The sequence below is a fragment of the Podarcis filfolensis genome, assembly GCF_964270895.1.
Source record: "Podarcis filfolensis genome assembly, chromosome: 12".
NCBI classification, from domain to species: domain Eukaryota; kingdom Metazoa; phylum Chordata; class Lepidosauria; order Squamata; family Lacertidae; genus Podarcis; species Podarcis filfolensis.
The window spans coordinates 28491099-28509566 of NC_139614.1; the positions used below are offsets into that span (position 1 = coordinate 28491099).

An 18468-nucleotide genomic window follows, 5' to 3' on the forward strand; every position below is an offset into this window, starting at 1 on the left:
TTCCTCTTTGTTCCACCAGCTGGGAAGAAGATTCTGTAAGATTCTTAGGAGAGTTCTGGTCATTTTCACTAGGGCAGTTCCTCGCTGCCAGACTTTGCTTTCTGACCAATTTAGCTGCAAATCGTGGTCCATGGATGTGATGTTTTATTTACCTGGATAGTGGCTAGATTTTCTAAAGTTGAGGAGTTGTGGGGCAGCGGCACCTCCCCTACCCCAAACGATCTGCCAACAAGCTTTTTGTCACTATCAGGAGCTCCTGAGGTGAAAACTCTGAAACCACAGCAATGTGTTGCCTTTTGTGTTGAGCCCCAGAGCACTCAACTAAAGGGTGCATAGGTTTTGGAATTATACTGGTCATTGGCTTCCTGCTGATTCAGAAGGACTCTGAAGGCTTCAGAATCAGGTTGGACTTTTCCTGGTCATCAGTAGTAATCACTGTGCCCAGCTCCTTAGCTCCTGATTTCTAGTTGCTGACTCTCACAATGTCTGAGCACTACCTAGTGCAAATACCTTCCTTCTTCAATGGCCATTCTGCATCTGTATTGGCAGTGGAGGGGTCTATCTGCATCCCTCAGGTGCAGATTCAGCCTAGGAGCTTCTTGTTGCTGACCCGGAACTGACCCTGTCTCTCAGTCAAAAGCTGAACACTTCTAATAGACTAGCTTCTGAGCAATATCCCTGCTGCTATGTCCCTTCTCTAAATATAAATGTCATTGCACCTATTGAAGAACAAGTGTAACATTATTATTACACGTTTCCTCCTTGCTGATATCAGACTGTTCCCAGGTTTATTTTTAAATGTCTGGGAATATATTCATGGCTTTTGCTCCTTCCTACCAAAGAACACTCCTGCAGCAAGGTGACCTTTCTTTTTCTTTCTTTTTTGTAGGTGCATTTTGTTTAGATGAAGGTTTTTCACTGCAATTCAAGCTGATAGAGATCTTCAGTTCATCTCTTTGGCAAGAGGTCCTGTGTTTCTTTGTCCCAGGCTATCCTTACCTCTGTACTCATTATCCATGTTGAGGACTGTTTTAATTGAACTTGTTTCTCCTGAAACTTATCTTTAACCCGATTCAATATTGATTTTGGAGGACTTGACCTCTTATGGTTTTTCCTGGTAATGAGTTAACCTTCTAGCCTGAAGGAGAACTGAAACGCAGAGTTACATTTCTAATACCTTGAGAAGTAGCCAAAGAAACGTCCTCTAAATGACCACCACACTAGCTTTTGCCTTCTTTTCTTAAAGGAACAGCCTTCTTGTTTTGTCTTTGTTTAGCAAAATGCTAACTGACTGGCAAGCAAAGGGGTCTTCGCTCATTTTGTAGCTGACTTCTTGAGTTCTTCCCTCAGACGAAAGGGTACAATTGCCAAAATGACACTGTCGGATTTGTTTTTCTTTGATTCAGTTTTTCTGTGGAGTTTAAAAAAACCCAACCATCTGTATCCAATCAAGATTGATAAATTAGTGCCCATAAAGTATCCATTGTGCTGCACTGTATGAGAAGCTGCTTTAGCCAATAAGAGCAGTTCGACTTGGTTTCACATTTGTCACATTCACCTCTTGATCCTAATTGAGTGTGGACAGGGCTTATTAATCACAGCACCATGCCGTATGCATTTCCCTGCTGTGTCAATGGCAATCAATGATTATGTTTCCTATTGAATGGCTATATATCTTCTCTAGCAGATATTTCTCACTTCGAAATTAAGAATGCATAACCGTGCTGAATGGATTTAGCAACCTCATCTATGATGCACTTTACATTCAGAGCAGTATTACACCACTTTAAACAGTCCTGGGGTACATTCAGATATGGGGAATATTATGTTAGCTTTTCCAGGTTATAATGCTAGTGCTTCTATCCTATTTTCTAATGTTCCTTTCACACTGCAGTACCTGTTGTGTTACGGAACGGTGACTCTCTGATCAATATACCAGCATGTTGCACTAAATTTCATTCACACCAGTAAGCATGTTGTGACGCAACAATGAACCTTAATGGACAACATTGCTTTCTGCAAATGCCTGCTTCTGTTCCTCCATAATTTGCCCATTTAAAGGAGCAGGAAAGAACTGTACGCTGGCATACAGCCCCAAACTTCACACCCATGATTTTCCAGGTTTAGACGACAAGCAGTCTTCCTTTGCCACTCCTAGGTGTAACAGAATGCTGGGACAACATTTTGCAACTGGCTTTTACATTTCTCTAGAAAGATACATAGCAGATGAGGGACTGCATTTCTGTTTTGAAGGTAGTTTGATGAGGTCGTTACTAGATTAGGAGATGTCAGTTTCAATTAGAGTCCACGTAAGGAAACTGAAATTAAGAAAAGAATGCCTGAGATGTCCAAAAATGGAACATTGCTGAAGAATCTCCTCTGCAGAACCAAAAATAAAAGACCTGGTCTTGCTTGTCAAGTAGAGCATGTCATTGGTTGTATCCAATCCTGCTCAGAGTAGATCCATTTAAATGAATGAATGTGACTAATTTAGGTGCATTAATTTCACTGGGTCTACTCTGAGTATAACATAGTTGTTTACCACCCCCATGTTTCTTTAAATAGTTTCTTACAGACAGGTGGACTCTAGACAAATATAAAAACCGCTCTGAAAATGCTTTTTTAAAAAGCATTTTAAAAAATACATTGACTTTTCCATAAGGCTCACCATCTCCATCCAGTGTCACATTTGTATTGCACTTAAAACATTTTATTTGCAGCTATATAGCTGAGTCTAGAGTCACTGAACATAATTAGCATTTTGTTAGGAATATGTCTAGGCTGCATTCTTTCTTATTGATATCTGCTTCTCTCTGTGTAGAATTTCAGTGTGGGGAGCATTCAGTCATGAGAAACTCCATCCCCATAAATTACATGCCCCATTTTTATGGTGTGTGTTTTCAGGTTGTTTAGACCAGGCTTAAGTATCCATGCATTCCATAGGTTGCTGGTCTGTAACATTTCAAACTGCAAGCAGGGGATCAATTGTTGGAATGCCCCAGTGCATAAAATAGTGCCAACACATAGAAAACTTGTATGTCAGGGCAGAGTGCTCCTGGCTGTGTTAATATTCCTTATAGATTGTGAAGTGAACAAATAATCTCCTAGGTAATATTCTTACAATGGATTGAGAAGAATTTTCATGCTTGCTTTCAAAGGTTAGTCAAAGCGACCCTTATTCTTGCTGAGTCTGATTATGAATATTACTATCATCTCGGCTCATCAGAAGAGAAAAGCAATGTGCTCTCAAATGCTATCGAACTAATTCCTTATCTAGTTATTTGTGGATTAGAATAAAGCCAAACTTACACAAGACTCTTAGAATCGCTGTATTATTTCCCCACCATGCATACAAAATGAAATACGGTATTGCCCTCATTTTACGAGCATTTAACTTGCACAATTTGTATTACACATGGGAAGGCGGGAGTGCTCTTGTGAGATCTCTCAGGAAGTTGACTTGTCCTGTGAAATCTTGTGAGAGCATCCTTAACACTCCCAGGCCAGAGGACCGGGCAGGCCTTGCCCAAGAAACAATACTGAGAGCTGAAAAGCTCTTGTCACAGGACTTAACCCCAAGTAGACCCTGTGTGAAAAGAGCTGTTTCTGCTTCTGGGGCAAGGCTGGCTTGACATGCCAGTTCTGGGACTGGTAGGAATGTTCTCTCTCTCTACCCCTCACTGGCCACTTTAAGACAAATTGGCTAACAATGGGGAAGTTCCAAGGGTAATGTGATGCTGGCTATACTCAGATTTCGCTTATACATGCCGTATTAGCCTTGGAAATGAATACCTGTGTAAGCTGCGGGCCAACTGTATTTTGTTGTGTTCTGGCAGCGAACTCATGTCATTAATGTAAATCTGTTCCCCTTTGTACAATGATGCCTTTCCCTTGCTGGAATATCTTTAGGGGTGTGTGTGTGTGTGTGTGTGTGTGTGTGTGTGTGTGTGTGTTTTGATAGTCCCTGCCTGTGGACTCACAGAAGAAGGAAAAAACTGGATTTCTAAGCTAAAAATTTATCGGCTTAAATTTAGTATTTGGGACATAGTTGGCATGTGTCATAAGAGTATATTGCGAGGTGAGATATATTCTTCTGCACTATTTATGTGCTTTGCATATTGCCCCTTGCTCTACTGATGAAGTGCTTCATGGATATTTTCAGTGCCAATGCCAGCACTTCGTTCTGTCACATGACTTGTTCAATGACCAGAGACTGCAGTGTAGTCTTTGATCTGGCTTTTTCCACACTTCAAAAAGGAAAGAAACACAGAGATCCTGCAGCCCTTATGGCTTTTTCTTGTATCTCCAGAAGACATTTTTTCTGTGCACAAAAAAGCAGCATATCTTCCAGCATATTTTTAATCCTACATGCTTTGACCTCTGTCCCTATTCTTTTTCAGTCTTTGGACACTACAGTTTCACAATCCATCTCCCAGTGAGATACGAAATACAATTCTCTCTGAATGTTAAGATTCATGAATATCTAAACTTCTGCTGGTGTTGCTCGGTCTAATTGTGCTTCTGTCCCAGTCTCTGAAATCACCGTCCTTTGACAACTCAATCGTTATCAGATTGTGGTGGTCTAGTGTTTTCTGTGGTGCCCTGCCATGCCCCCCCCACCTGATTTGTTGTGATTTTATTGCAGTAAGCCACAACTGCAGCACCAGGCTTGTTAAGCATGAACAGGCAAAGTGCTATTGAGGCTTTTCAGGGTTCCTGTGTCTTGATTAAAAGGTTCCTGTTTTCATGTCTTCCATTCTGTTGCTTCCTTTTGTTTGTGGCTGGGGGATTAGTGCTGAATAGGCTGTTAATTGCACCCTAATTGGCCCAATATCCCTTTCTGTTTCTGCAGTGGAAGGGAAAGCCTATATTACTGATTTCATTTCCTTTATTTTTTCTTTTTCATTTTCTTATAGTGAAATAGCGCTGTTAATTTCTATAATTGGTGTAATCTCTATAGCAACCTCAAGTCTCAAGAAAACACATTTATATCACCCCTCCTGACTCACTTGGCTAGTTTTTACAGTCTAGGATTATTTGCTGAATAAATTAGGAGGGCTCTTTAGTGCTAGAAGTTGTGTGGGGGGTTTTTACACCCTAGACAATATATGATTTTCTCAACAAGTGCAACCGTGTTCTGTTTACAATGACTTGTTTTTCCACAATACAGTACTGCATTCTTTAATGTATTGTGCATGTCACATTGATCATTTCTGTTTATAAATCAGTGCCTTCACTGGGTCTGTCTAATTTCAGTGTATGACAGAAGCAGCCAGGATAATATTATATTTTGCAGGGAACAAGTGATGTGTCTGGGTTAGTGGTTGTCCAGGGCAGGTGTGCCGAAAGAATTTTCTTGGCCCAGTACACTATATGTGGATTGGACCTTCTGTCTCACTTGCAAAAGAGGGCACAGATTTGCATAAAGTTTGCATTTGCTTTGTGTCATGCAAATTTCCATCCTCTTTTGCTTGTGGAGTGGAGGGCCTGCCAATAAATCAGTGGCCACACATGTAAATACAGTGGTACCTCGGGTTAAGTACTTAATTCATTCCGGAGGTCCGTTCTTAACCTGGAACTGTTCTTAACCTGAAGCACCACTTTAGGTAATGGGGCCTCCTGCTGCTGCCGTGCCGCCAGAGCCCGATTTCTGTTCTTATCCTGAAGCAAAGTTCTTAACCTGAAGCACTATTTCTGGGTTAGCGGAGTGTGTAACCTGAAGCGTATGTAACCTGAGGTACCACTGTATATGGTCTAATAGATAATGTGCATTTCTGCCTAAACCTGTTGAATTTTTGCTTGTCGAACAGTTGTTAAAGGTATAATAATCCTGATTTGCTCCAATTCCAATCCTAAACCAAAGCCTAGGCTGCAATCCTGTACCCACTTAACCTGGGAGTGAGCCCCATTAAATGCAAAGACTTACTTTTGAGTAGACATGTAAACCATTGTACTGTATTGTAAGTTAAATAAGCCATTTTAGTGCCTGGGCTTTAGCTCCAGCACTTTAGAACATATGCCTAAGCCCCTTCACACAGTTTCCACATTTTGCATTTGCTATGTGAAAGGGTATGTACACTACTCTTTAATGTCCACCCACACTTATTATGCAGTAGTATCTGCAGAAGAGAACTTCTAGGAAGTACCAGATCTCAGCCAAGCCCACCACAGGAAAGATGCAACCTGATTGCTTGGGGGGGGGGTGGACAGGAAGGGCAGTGTATGAATATTCCAAGAACTAGAAAATGAGATGGAAGCAGGAAAGGTGTACTAAAAAGGAGGGGCAAACTTGAGCTCTTTAGGACCCCGGGGATTCATTTCCTCTGGTATCCAAACAACTCATTCATCACAGCTGTTGACTTCACTCATTGACAAAAACAAAAGGCAAAAAACACAGGCAGGAGCATTCAGGCCAACTCATCTCACAGAAATTGCAAGGGTACCTGACCTGAAGGCTTCTATATATATGTCAGTGTGAGAGTATCACCTGACATTCTGTGGTCTATTATGGTTAGGAGCAGCCTGCCACAAAAGCTTTTGCCAACATGCCAGGGGTTAAGACAGTCTTGGCAAGTAGGAATGCAGGAATGGTCCCTTGTAGTCTGAAGGGAGCTTGAATTACAGGAACCAAAATAGATTTGTGGGGGAAAATTGGAGTGGGTTTTTGAGACAGGGGTTCCCCCTTATCAAACCAGGCTCCCTGACATGCTTCTGTAGCTGGGTCATTAACCCTACCACATATCCCAGCTCTCTGGTTGCCTGGGCAGGAGTCAGCTGTGCCTATTAAGGAATCCTGATACAGTATTGTGCCCTTTTGTGTTTTTCTGCCCTTTCCCTGGAGGGAAGGGGTGGATCAAACACTTACTTGTTGATTAAATCTCTAGGTAACACCAGAGTAATGAATGATATCCAAATCCCATGTATCCAGAGTAGTGTTTTAGTGACAAATTAATTGGTAAAAACAGCAGGTAGGAAATTGCTCAGCAACACACCACACCACTTTGTTGGTCAAATGTTAAATAGCAAGGGAATGCCATTTTTATCAAGCTAACTGTATGACGGTGCCTATATGCTGCTCTCTCTACATCAGAACATCATTACTATCAAGATGCTGAGACTGCTGTAGCTCAGCTGCTTCTCATGGCACAGAGATACTGTGAGTGTGTGAGAACTCAAGACTGGTGTGAGAAGCAGTTCCCTCACTGCAAGACAGGAGGTCACAGGGAATCAGGCAGAGGGCCTTCTCAGCAGTGGCGCCCTTCTTGTGGAATACCCTCCCATCAGATGTCAAGGAGATGAAGAACCGCACAACTTTTAGAAGACATCTGGAGGCAGCCCTATATTGGGAAGTTTTTGATGTCTGATGTTTTGTTATGTTTTTATATATGCTGGAAGCCTCCCAGAGTGGCTGGAGAAACCCAGTCAGATGGGCAGGGTATAAATAATAAAATCTTCTTCTTCTTCTATAAATGTCAGTTATAGCTACATAGGACTTGTGTCAGTGTTAGTTTCCTATTTCTGACTGTGAATTGCATGCAGCCCAGTTCTACGTATGTCTGTTCAGAAGCAGGGAATTCAATGGGATGTATTACTAGGTAAGTAAGCAATGGAAGGCAGTTTGCATTGCTTCCTTTTCTCCAGGGGTGGCTAATGTGTGGCTACCTCTGGACATTCCTGGACTACAGTTCCCATCATTCCTGATTACCGGCCATGCTTGGTGGGGCCAATGGGAATTGTAGCCCATCTGGTATAAGCACATCTGGAAGGACCACCCCTGCATTACTCCACATTAATACTTCAGGGCTTTAAGCTTTAAATCAGTTGCATACAGTATGCATCAGCATTGTCTTTGCTTGTGATTAAAATAAAAAGCTTTTCATAAGTAATATTTTTGAGTTATTCTACATCTGAGGTTAATTCATAATCTGCCAAATCCTTTTTATCTCCTCCTCGCATGTAAAGAGCTTTATACATCTACCAAGCTTGCAGACCCATCGTGCAGCAAAATACTATCACTTCCACATTAGTTTGCTTATCCTCAGAATCAGACAGGATAGTAAAATATAAAGCACAAAGATGTTTCAAAACTAACACATTTTCCTGTTATTGTTCTTTTGGAACGAATAGATCAGACTTAATTACATTTATTATGTTATGTTCTTCGCACCCCTCAGTGTGTGCTCATTTGGTTGTCCATGCCAACAGAAGGTTGCCTATAGAAATGATAAATTATCCAGTTTTAAGAGGCTCTTTTTAAAAATAAAGACAGGAACAACCACCCACCATCAACTCATCTTATAGAAAACCTTGCATGGAATGTACCACTTAAGTAGATGGAAGTTTTCATTTTTGAATGCTTTTCTGTATTATAAGTTCCCTAGAGGTATAAGACTGGGTGACAGGGAGAAAGGTTTTAGCCTCACTTTGTTCCTGACCTGCGTGTAGAGGAATTATTCAATAGTAGCAGGAAAGCATTCTGTTATGCAGCCTTCAGCCTGCAGTCTGAAGCAGTGCTCTCTGAGGAACCGTTTATTGTGCAATAAGCTAGAGAAGGTTAGATCTCTATGTTATTCCCATAAGCAGCTACAGCAGCTTCACTTCAGAAGATGATTTGCACACACATTCAAGGCAGCAGGTTCATACAGAGTGAGTTATTACAGCTCCCAACTATATACACCCCCCTCTTCCCCCCTCTAGATCCCTGCTAGATCAGGCCAAAGCTTTATCTCTGTTTTCCAGCAGTGGCCAACCAGATGCCCAAGGGAAGCTCAAAAGCGGGACATGAGGGCAACAGGACTCTCTTCTTCCCCCAGAGGCAGGTGCCTCTTTTACGTTGCCTTCTCTTATACTGTGGAGGTAATACACAGCCATCGTGACTGGTAGTCATTGATTGCCTTATCACCCGCAAATCCATCAAATCTGCTTTTAAAGCCATCTAAGCTGATGGTCCTCACCACTTCCTCAGTGCATGTATACTTTGCCTTTCTGATGGAACTCAGGAGGCCATGCTTGCAGGCTCATCGTGGCTCTGACCAGACTCAGATCTGCTTGCCTTCAGCAAAGTTGTTGTTATCATGTACCTTCCGACTATGTCCCATTGACACCATAGGGTCCCATGTTGTTGGTTCTCTTCTTCCTTGCCTGCTTTTCTTATTCAAATGTGGCAGATTGCTAATTTTCCCAGGAGGAGGAGAAAAAAGAAAATCGTTTGAAGTTAGTTGTGGCTGCCTCTGCAGTGTCACCATAGAGAAATAAATGTGTGTGGAAATGCAATGCTTCATTTTCAAAGCTGCAGAATTCCATTCTTATACTTCTGCAACTTTCCATTGCTCTGGCCCTTCTTCCCTTGAAGTTTCCTTCTCTCCCCCTGCTGTGTTAAGAGTTTCCTCTCTCCAGCACTTAACAAGCTCCTGCCTCAGCTCAGCAACTCATCAGATTGGACAGTAAAATACTTTATAAAAACCTTCCAGGTTCTTACGTGCTCTGTTTGTAGCATGTTTTATGGACATGTTTAAACCCCTTGCTTAAGCCTAAAGTGCCATCAGAGCTATAAGATACGGCTAAATTTATGCTGTCATTTATCACCTTTTCCAGTTCTACACTTGAAAGCACTTTTTCTCATTTACATTGCTTCGGGTCCTGTGTCATGCCGCAATAATGTAATTCTATTTGCTTACCGTTTGCAGTTGCAGGAATAGATTGGTTTGTGGGAAGGTGGGGGTGGGGGGGAAGGCAGGGGCTGACATGTTTTAGGCCATCAAGAACCGTTCGATATGCTGCAGTCTCTTTTGAATGTGGGATTGCTTCCAGACTCTTGTCACACAAAAGCAAGTAATGCTTCATCTAGAGTAGGCCAGCAGCAGCCTGGTCTGTAAAAAGGAGGTCTGCTTAATTGGACACACACAGTATATGCAAGGTGTGGTAATGTGATAAGACAGAGACTTGCAGTGTGGCAGGTAGAAGAGCTTGCTTTGCGTTTGGCTGAGATAACGTTGCATTGCGTGGTGATTTTATGCATTTCTGTCTCCTTCTCTCCAAATGCGGGCAGTGTTCCTCGGTAAAACTCCACACCTTGCCACCCTACGCTCGCCTGCGATGTAAATACAGTTGGAACAAAATGCATGCAGCAACAGTCATGTCATTTGTGGGAGGTTGTTTAGAGATAAACTAGGGTAATCTTGCTGAAATGTATTTGTGCTTAAAACATACATTTATTTTGCTGGCTATCTAGCTAAACCTTGGAAACCCTAATTCAAACTTTAATCTGCCAAAAACACACAGGGGTTTTTCATGTGCTGAATCTGTCTCTGCCAGCTGGCATTGCTATCAAGGATGTAATGCTCAAGGTTTTAAAGTCTGCGAGCAAAATGTTTGACTACCCAGTGTCTTTTTCTTCTGTAGTGCATTCTGCAGGGTTGAAGTGTTGTTGTTTTTTGCTTCAAATCTTCTGCAACACAGAGCGCAGAGACTAAAAGTGCCATATTCTATTAATAATCTGCACTCGGAGATTGTGTTATAAAATCTGTGTCAGTCCACATCCCACACAGCTATTGAAGACCAGTGAATGCTTTTTTATATATAATGCAGGAGCTGGTGGCAGAATAAAGGCTGCCTGTATCACAACGTGCGATGCATGTGCTGTGTAGGCTTGGCTGGGAAAATGGCACATCTGTTCCCTAGCAATATGAAAGTAGCGCTGCGGTTGTTGTTTTTAAATCAGTTTGGGGACATGTCCTTCAGTGCGCATCTCACTAAAGAAGCTTGTGATTGTAATTTGTGTCCTTCTATAGCCCCAATTGAGTGACAATAATGGGTAGAATGAATGGAAGGAGTGGGCAGCAAGATTGCAGTCTCTATTCTCTTTCCCCCATCCCCTCCTGCATGTGTTTAGCCTAAGTTCTGAAAAGAGCCTTTGTATGAGGAGGAACTTGGCCAGATTCAGGATTCTCAGCTGTACATCAATAGTCTGTATGCATGCAATTCATCTGAACTCAAAACTACCAAATTTGCACCCCCCAAACCAGTATACAAGCTGGAACATCGTTTTCCTTTGAAATTCATACTTTTCCACATTTTGTGATGCAGTTCTCCCTCCAAATAATGTGTGCAAAACACTTTTGTTAGTGAAAAGTGCACACACAGATACACACACTAAAATAATGTGCAAGAATGCATCATAGTAAGTGAATGCAGAAAAGCATATATGCTAGGCAAGATTACATGCAAATGTGTATATTAGGAAAAACATTAAATGAAAATGCATGTACATTTCCATGTAAACTTTGTTTCTCAGAAACGTAAATGTATATGGTGATTGGGCAAATTGAATTTAAGACTGGAAAAATGAGAAGCTAAGAGACAATGAAATTGACAGATTTGTCCATCTCTGCAACTTTGTGCGTATTTTGCTCACAGTTTCAGGAACAGCCACCATGATGCACCTCCCTACCCCCAGCCCACACATTCTGTGAATGAGTTAAAAATCCTTGCAATTATTGTTCAAGCTTTGAAAGATTGTTGCAATAGTATTTCAGATACGCTGGCTTGAGAACAGATGGTTAAACTAGAAATTTTCAAGGTAGGCTGGCACCCTATAGGCAGCAGAACATTTATGTGTGGATCTTGGAAAAAATGGGTCCATTCACAGCTGCTAAAGCTTTGGAACCTTCTCATAAACTGCAGACCTTTCTGAAGCACAGTGAAGTATGGCAAGGGCCAAAGAGAAGGAGGGGACAAGAATATAGTCTGACTGGGTAAGTGTAGTTCATTGTAGGCTATTGTGGTTTCCTTCTAGACCAAAATACCAAATCTAGCCTTGAACAAAGAGGTGGGAAAGGGAGCTGTAACTTTATGAATGGTAGAACATCTGTGTTACATGCAGAAGATCCTAGGTTTAATCCCTGACAAATCCAAGTAGGCTTGAGAAAGACTGCTATCTGAAATATTGGAAAGCTCTGTCTGGTAGTTTCAGGAGCATGTTGATGGTGTAGATAGAAATCCATGCAAACCTGAGAACGTACTTCAAGCACAAGCAATGAAGTCTTTGGGTGGTGAAAATTGTTTCTGCCAATGAATACTGTCGTTTTCATCTAAAATAATTCTGCTAGAAACTTCCCAACTAGGCTGAATGTTATGAATATGTAACAGTAATACTGTCTCCTTTACACGTAGCCAGAAGCAGGATCTGAGATGGCATTGCTTCAATGACTAACAGTCAGTCAAAATGTTATTTGGAAACACTTCAAGGCCCTTGCAAATCCTGCTTTGTTATTCATCCAAGTAGTCCCATTTCAAATCTGTGTGATGATTGTTTTTTACCAATTTAGGATGCACAGCAAATTCTAGTGTTTTGACAATGAGAACATGTGCCCGGCACATTCTGCAGGTCATTTTCTTCCCCTAAGTGCCTAGTTTTGCTGTTGCAAACTTAATTGTTGCCTGAATGCTTCGTTGAACTGATAGCAGTAAACTCAAAGTCGTGCCTTTACCCTTGAGCGCCAGAGCAAAAACAAAACAAAACTTCCTACCATTCTGTTTGATTTAATTAATTAGAGATCCATGGATTAATTTGGTTTAATTAATCATTGCCCCAAGTTTCACTAGGCTACCAGACTGCAGAGTCTGAGAATTGTTGCTGGTAGTGTTGCTGGTACCTACAAAAACACAAACTTGGGTAATCCCTTTTACATGTAAAAGGGATGCTTCTATGCTTCTGTAAGCCCCTCTGAAGTGATGGACAGCCAGTTCAAGGCATGGCAATGGAGTAGTTTACATTGCAAATATAAACTCTCAGGACAATGGGCCACTTGTAACACAGAACAGTGGGTTGCATGTGCTTTTCACTCCCCCCCTGCTGCCCCACATCCTCTGTCCCGCTACCTCTTCCTTTATATTTCCCTTTGCCTCTTGTTGTCCAGCTCCCATTTTCCCACTGTGACCATGCATTCATGTCCGGGCATTTGTTCCCCTCCAGCCCATTCCACTACAGCATGGTTGGGGAACCTCAGTGCCAGTGGCCAAATGTGTCCTTCCAGGGCTTATTTTCCAGTAGCCTTGCTGTCTCCCAGTCCTTCTTTGCACTCTCCTTGAGTGCTTTTTCCTGCTGGAATGTGTGATTGGTAATGTCTCTTGCTCACGTGTGTAGAAAGTAGGATACAGCCTACTGTGGAAGTGTAAGAGTGACATCCATTGTTCTGACCACTTTTGTCTTTGGCCCCACCTACTACCACTGATGGGACGCGGGTGGCGTTGTGGGTTAAACCACAGAGCCTAGGACTTGCTGATCAGAAGGTCAGCGGTTCGAATCCCCACGATGGGGTGAGCTCCCGTTGCTCGGTCCCTTCTCCTGCCAACCTAGCAGTTTGAAAGCACATCAAAGTACAAGTAGATAAATAGGTACCACTCCAGCGGGAAGGTAAATGGCGTTTCCATGCACTGCTCTGGTTTGCCAGAAGCGGCTTAGTCATGCTGGCCACATGACCCATAAGCTGTATGCCGGCTCCCTCGGCCAATAAAGCGAGATGAGCTCTGCAACCCCAGAGTCGGTCACGACTGGACCTAATGGTCAGGGGTCCCTTTACCTTTACCTTTTACTACCTCTGAAAGGTAGCTGCTGGAAGGTAACCCACAATGGGGCTCACAGACTGAAAAAGCTTCCATACCTCTGCACAACGTGCTAACATTTCCTTTCCCACCTTGAGACCTTCTACTTTCCCATCTGTCCCCTTTCATTGTATCCCCTTCTCCATTCTCAGCCTAATCCTCAACCACAAATTCTCCTTTTCTTTCATGAGTTTTAAGTGAAGCATAGCTTTGTCCTTTTACACTTAAGCATGTGCATTCACACCTCTTCCACACATACAGTACACCTCCTTAAAAGCTAAGCAAATTAAGAATGATCATCTTGTAGAAGTGTCCAGCGCCAGCCGCTTTAAGTCACTTGCTGCAAAACCAAGGGAAACGTCTTGCGTCACCTTAAAGCATGGGTAGGCAAACTAAGGCCCAGGGGCTGGATCCAGCCCAATCGCCTTCTAAATCTGACCCACGGACGGTTTGGGAATCAGCGTGTTTTTACATGAGTAGAACGTGTCTTTATTTAAAATGCATCTCTGGGTTATTTGTGGAGCATAGGAATTCGTTCATTTTTTTCCAAAATATAGTCTGTCCCACCACAAGGTCTGAGGGACAGTGAACCAGCCCCCTGCTGAAAAAGTTTGCTGACCCCTGCCTTAAAGACACATTCTGTGTGCCATAAGCTTTTTGGAGTCAAGTTAACTTCGCAGTGTTTTCTACTCTGCTAAATACTGATCCTCCCCCTTAAAAACAGAATAAATTAAAGCAGTCAACTGCAGCCATGGGTTTACATCTTGCTCCTCCTCCTGCCCCCTAGCATCTAATTAAGGCAGGGTATGCAGTATTTTAGACTCCATATTACTGACTCTGCCCATTTTAAGGCTTTGGGGGACCAATGGGCTGAAATCTTGCTTGAGTTTCACCTTCCTTTTCACTTTACCATGCGTCAATGTCACCCCCCCGGTGTTAAAAACAAAACTTACTCCAAAACCATATGCTCACAATCCTTTAAAGGCCTATCTATATTTGGCATCAGAAGCAGTATGTGAAGAATTTATGTTTGTAAAATTGAAAGACCAAAAAAAATTATGGCATATAGGCTCCACTTGTGTTGTATAGCTTTCCTTCAGTCCTTCTGGCTTCTGCATATGGGAATCTTTTTTTAATGTCAATTAATGTAAACACCAAATAACAAGTTTAAAGAAAACATTTACACACAATTGAAAAACTGTACCAGGATTGTTGTAAATGCTATCTCGTCTTATTCTCCCCAACTTTTATTGGCAGCTAATTCAGATGTGAGATTATGAATAGGAATTTCTCACGTGCTGTCTCTCTGTAGAGAGAACAGATGACAGGCTTGACTGCAGGATTGTTGATGGTAATTTATTTTTAAAAACACATAATTTGGAGGTTGCTCTTTTGCCTTCACAAGTTGAAAAAGGCCAGATTGAGATAAAAAGAAAGCTATGACAACATTTGGAAAAGCTTCAACCATCTCCCTGCTGCAAACTAAAGCTTCACAAGTTAATGGAATGCTTAAGTTCACAGGGGACAGAGAAACTGGAAGAAACATTTGGGTAAGCCCCTCACTAAAGCTTCTGCATCCTTTCCGGATGCTATGAAACTAAATTTATTTTCTTTTGACAGGATCTTAAAGACTCCATGGAGATATAATGTAGTATCTACAAAATGGGGCGGGACTAGTACAAAAAGAGCAACTCAAGCTCCCGCTTCTGCTGTGCCCAAGTCCTAAGTGGTTGCAGACTGATAAGCAGGCCTGTTTTGTTACTTGTCTTCAGCCACTCTAAAGCTAAACACATAGGCAAGGGCTGCAGCCACTTGCTGCTGGCTGAGAGGAACCTAGGGAGGATCTGAATCATGTCAGAAGCAGCTGATGCTAGAGCTGATTTGGAATTAACCTCTCTCAAGGAAGCTTACTGGCCCCATCATTTGATTCTTCCCCAGCAAAGGCAGAAAGGAGGAAGAAAGGGGCCAGCGACTGTTTTTGTTGAGGTGCGAAAGTATCCTACTTAAAAAAACAACAAGTCTAATTGTTGATGCATTATCCAACAATGACAGTTTGCATTTCTGCGGTGTGTTTAATTTAGGCAATTTGTGGCAAAGTTACATTGTGCCCCCCCTCCCCGCATCATGTTTGTTTTGTGATTTTCCACATTAGGTTTGTTTATGCAACTTCTGTTAGTGGGGTTCTGGGATGGGGAGTTATCAGCAATGTGGCAATGCTTTATGGTCATTGTTGGTCATCGTTGATGTGGACTTTTCCGTGTGTAAGACCTGGGCAGTTGCCTCCCATCCCACCCAAAATATGTGTATCATATGGTTCACTTCTCAGTTCATGCTACTGCTTTATACCATTTTCTAGCACTGGGTAGATCACTAAAGGATGGAGAACTTAATAGGAAATGTATGCAAAATTCCACATGTAACATGAGAGCAGAAATCACTAAGGCCACGTTAATTCTTTAAATTTTGATAACATGACCTCTCTCAGAAGAATGCCAGGAGTTCAGATATTTATACTGCATGAAACAAAATCCAAATACATTCCCAATCTGCGGAAAGATGAGAAAAATGTGGCACAGAACTATAGTTGTGTGCTTTTCCATAGTCTGCATGGTGTGCGAAGTGACACCAACAACTATCCCTCATTAATTTTAACGATGTAGAGAGTCTGGCATATATTGAACCTTAACTTGGTCATCTTCCTACTTGCGTCTTAATGAGGAAACAGCAATTGGAATGCCAGATATTTCAATCTCCACTCCTCTCTTTGTTTTCCCAGGTCCATGGGGCAGGTGCATGGGAGATGAATGTGGCCCAGGAGGCATCCAAACTCGAGCGGTCTGGTGCGCCCATGTGGAAGGATGGACCACGCTGGTCACGAACTGCAGGCAGGCAGAGAGGCCGGACAACCAGCAGAACTGCTTCCGGGTTTGTGACCGGCACAAGGAGCTATACGACTGGCAGCTGGGCGACTGGAATCCGTGCCAGCCAGTTCTTTCAAGGAGCGTTGAAAAACTTGCGGAGTGCGTCCGAGGGGAGGAAGGGATTCAGAGGAGACACATCACCTGTGTCCAGAAATCAAATGGTGTTGTTGCTGAGGACACTATATGTGAGTACTTTGAACCGAAGCCTCAGCTAGAACAGGGATGCCTCATCCCTTGCCGGCAGGACTGCATTGTGTCCGAATTCTCGGCTTGGTCAGAGTGCTCCAAGACCTGTGGCAAAGGGCTGATGCATCGCGCCCGCCACATTGTTGCCCCACCCCAATACGGAGGCTCTGCCTGTGCTAACCTGACTGAGTTCCAGGTTTGCAACTCGTCTCCATGCAGCACTGAGGAAAGCATGTACAGCCTGAATGTGGGGCCCTGGAGTTCCTGTTCGGTGCCCCACACACGTCACATAAGGCAAGCTAGGAAACGAGGGAAGAACAAAGAAAAGGAAAAGGACAAGGAGAAAGCGATAAGGGATCCGGAAGCCCGTGAGCTTCTGAAGAAGAAAAGGAACCGTAACAGACAAAACAGACAGGAGAACAAATATTGGGACATACAGATTGGATATCAGACGAGGCTGGTGATGTGCACTCACAGGAATGGGAAGACTGTTGCCTTGAGGTAATCCTATTTTTCCTCAACTTAATTCTCTACAGGCAGCGAGGATTTTGAGTGTGTTCCATCGATGTGCGGGTCATTTTGGACCTGGGAGAGGGCAGGATGGGGGCGGGGCGTAACAGGGTGAACGCAGGCATATGTGGACTCTGCTGATACGCACAGGGACCACAGACACAGCTCCTGCACAAATTGGGGGGTTGTGTGTATCTCTTTTTAAAGTTCTCCCCTTTTAAAGCTTGGTGGCAACCGCCCATGCATGAATCAAGGCCAATGGGAGTGGATAAAGGGGAAATTGGGGGTGGGGGTGAGTACCTGTGGGAGAACGGTAGTGGGTAAACCAGCGTTGCTGTCCCTTCAACCTTTACTCGATTTAAAGTATGGCTCTTGTACATTTTATTTGGTGTCCAGGGTTTAGATGAGAATGATAGTGACCAGGATGCACAATGCCAGTGGAATGCTGTGCAAACTGCAGAGAGTTGAAACCCGTAAATCATTGTAGCATATAGGACAACGGACTAATCACTTCAGTAGAAGTCGCAGTGTTTTGAAATGTCAGTTAAGAACGGATATACAAATTACAGATCTTAAAGAGGAAATTGTTTTGGAAGCCCATCATCCAAACTCAACATGACCAAATTCCCTAGACAAATCTGCACAGCAAGGTAGAGAGATGGTGAACTACGTAAATCAAAGTGTCCTTCATTCCTTTATTGCAGAATGAATAGAGGCCCCTGTGAGAGTTGAAATGTTGGACCCAGCAATCATGTTCACTATGCAATAAAGCATACAAGTTGCACTTTGAGATATACATATCACCCCCTCCCCCGTTGCCTTTGTTTTGCTCTTATGTTTGGGAGTGGAAAAATAAGCTGCACTTAGAATTCTTGAAAGTGCAGGTGCAAAACCTGGGCAGAAAATTCTCAGTATCGTCTTTTCCAATTTTGCACACCCTTTTCCTTATAGCGTGTTTGGGTATACATTCAGTTAACTTTTGTGAATGAGGTAGAGTTTTGTTTTTCATTACTAATTTGAGCAAGGAAATTGTTGTTGTTATTGTTGGTAGCATCCATCTGTCTTGAGAGATAATGGAGTGTGCCTCCGGGGGTGAAGTCAAACCGCTGGAGAATCACAGCGCCTGCTGTGGCTGCAGATACCGATAATTCATAACTGCTGTTGCCTGTGTTGCGTTTAGTGTGTTAGCAGCACCAAAATGGCCTCTCCAGGGTGCAAACCTGGGCAGTCAGTATGGAGGTCCTGGGCT

General features: G+C 42.8%; 1 protein-coding gene across 11 annotated transcripts in view; it reads left to right on the top strand.

The window, feature by feature from the left end:
• THSD7A (thrombospondin type 1 domain containing 7A) overlaps window positions 1-18468 on the top strand; it is a 269106-nt gene that overhangs the window by 119900 nt on the left and 130738 nt on the right. For all 11 annotated transcript variants that reach the window (XM_083578447.1, XM_083578449.1, XM_083578446.1 and 8 more), the window contains exon 3: window positions 16379-17210. In XM_083578447.1, coding sequence (XP_083434573.1) covers window positions 16379-17210 — 832 coding nt within the window. The remainder of the gene's footprint in view (window positions 1-16378; window positions 17211-18468) is intronic.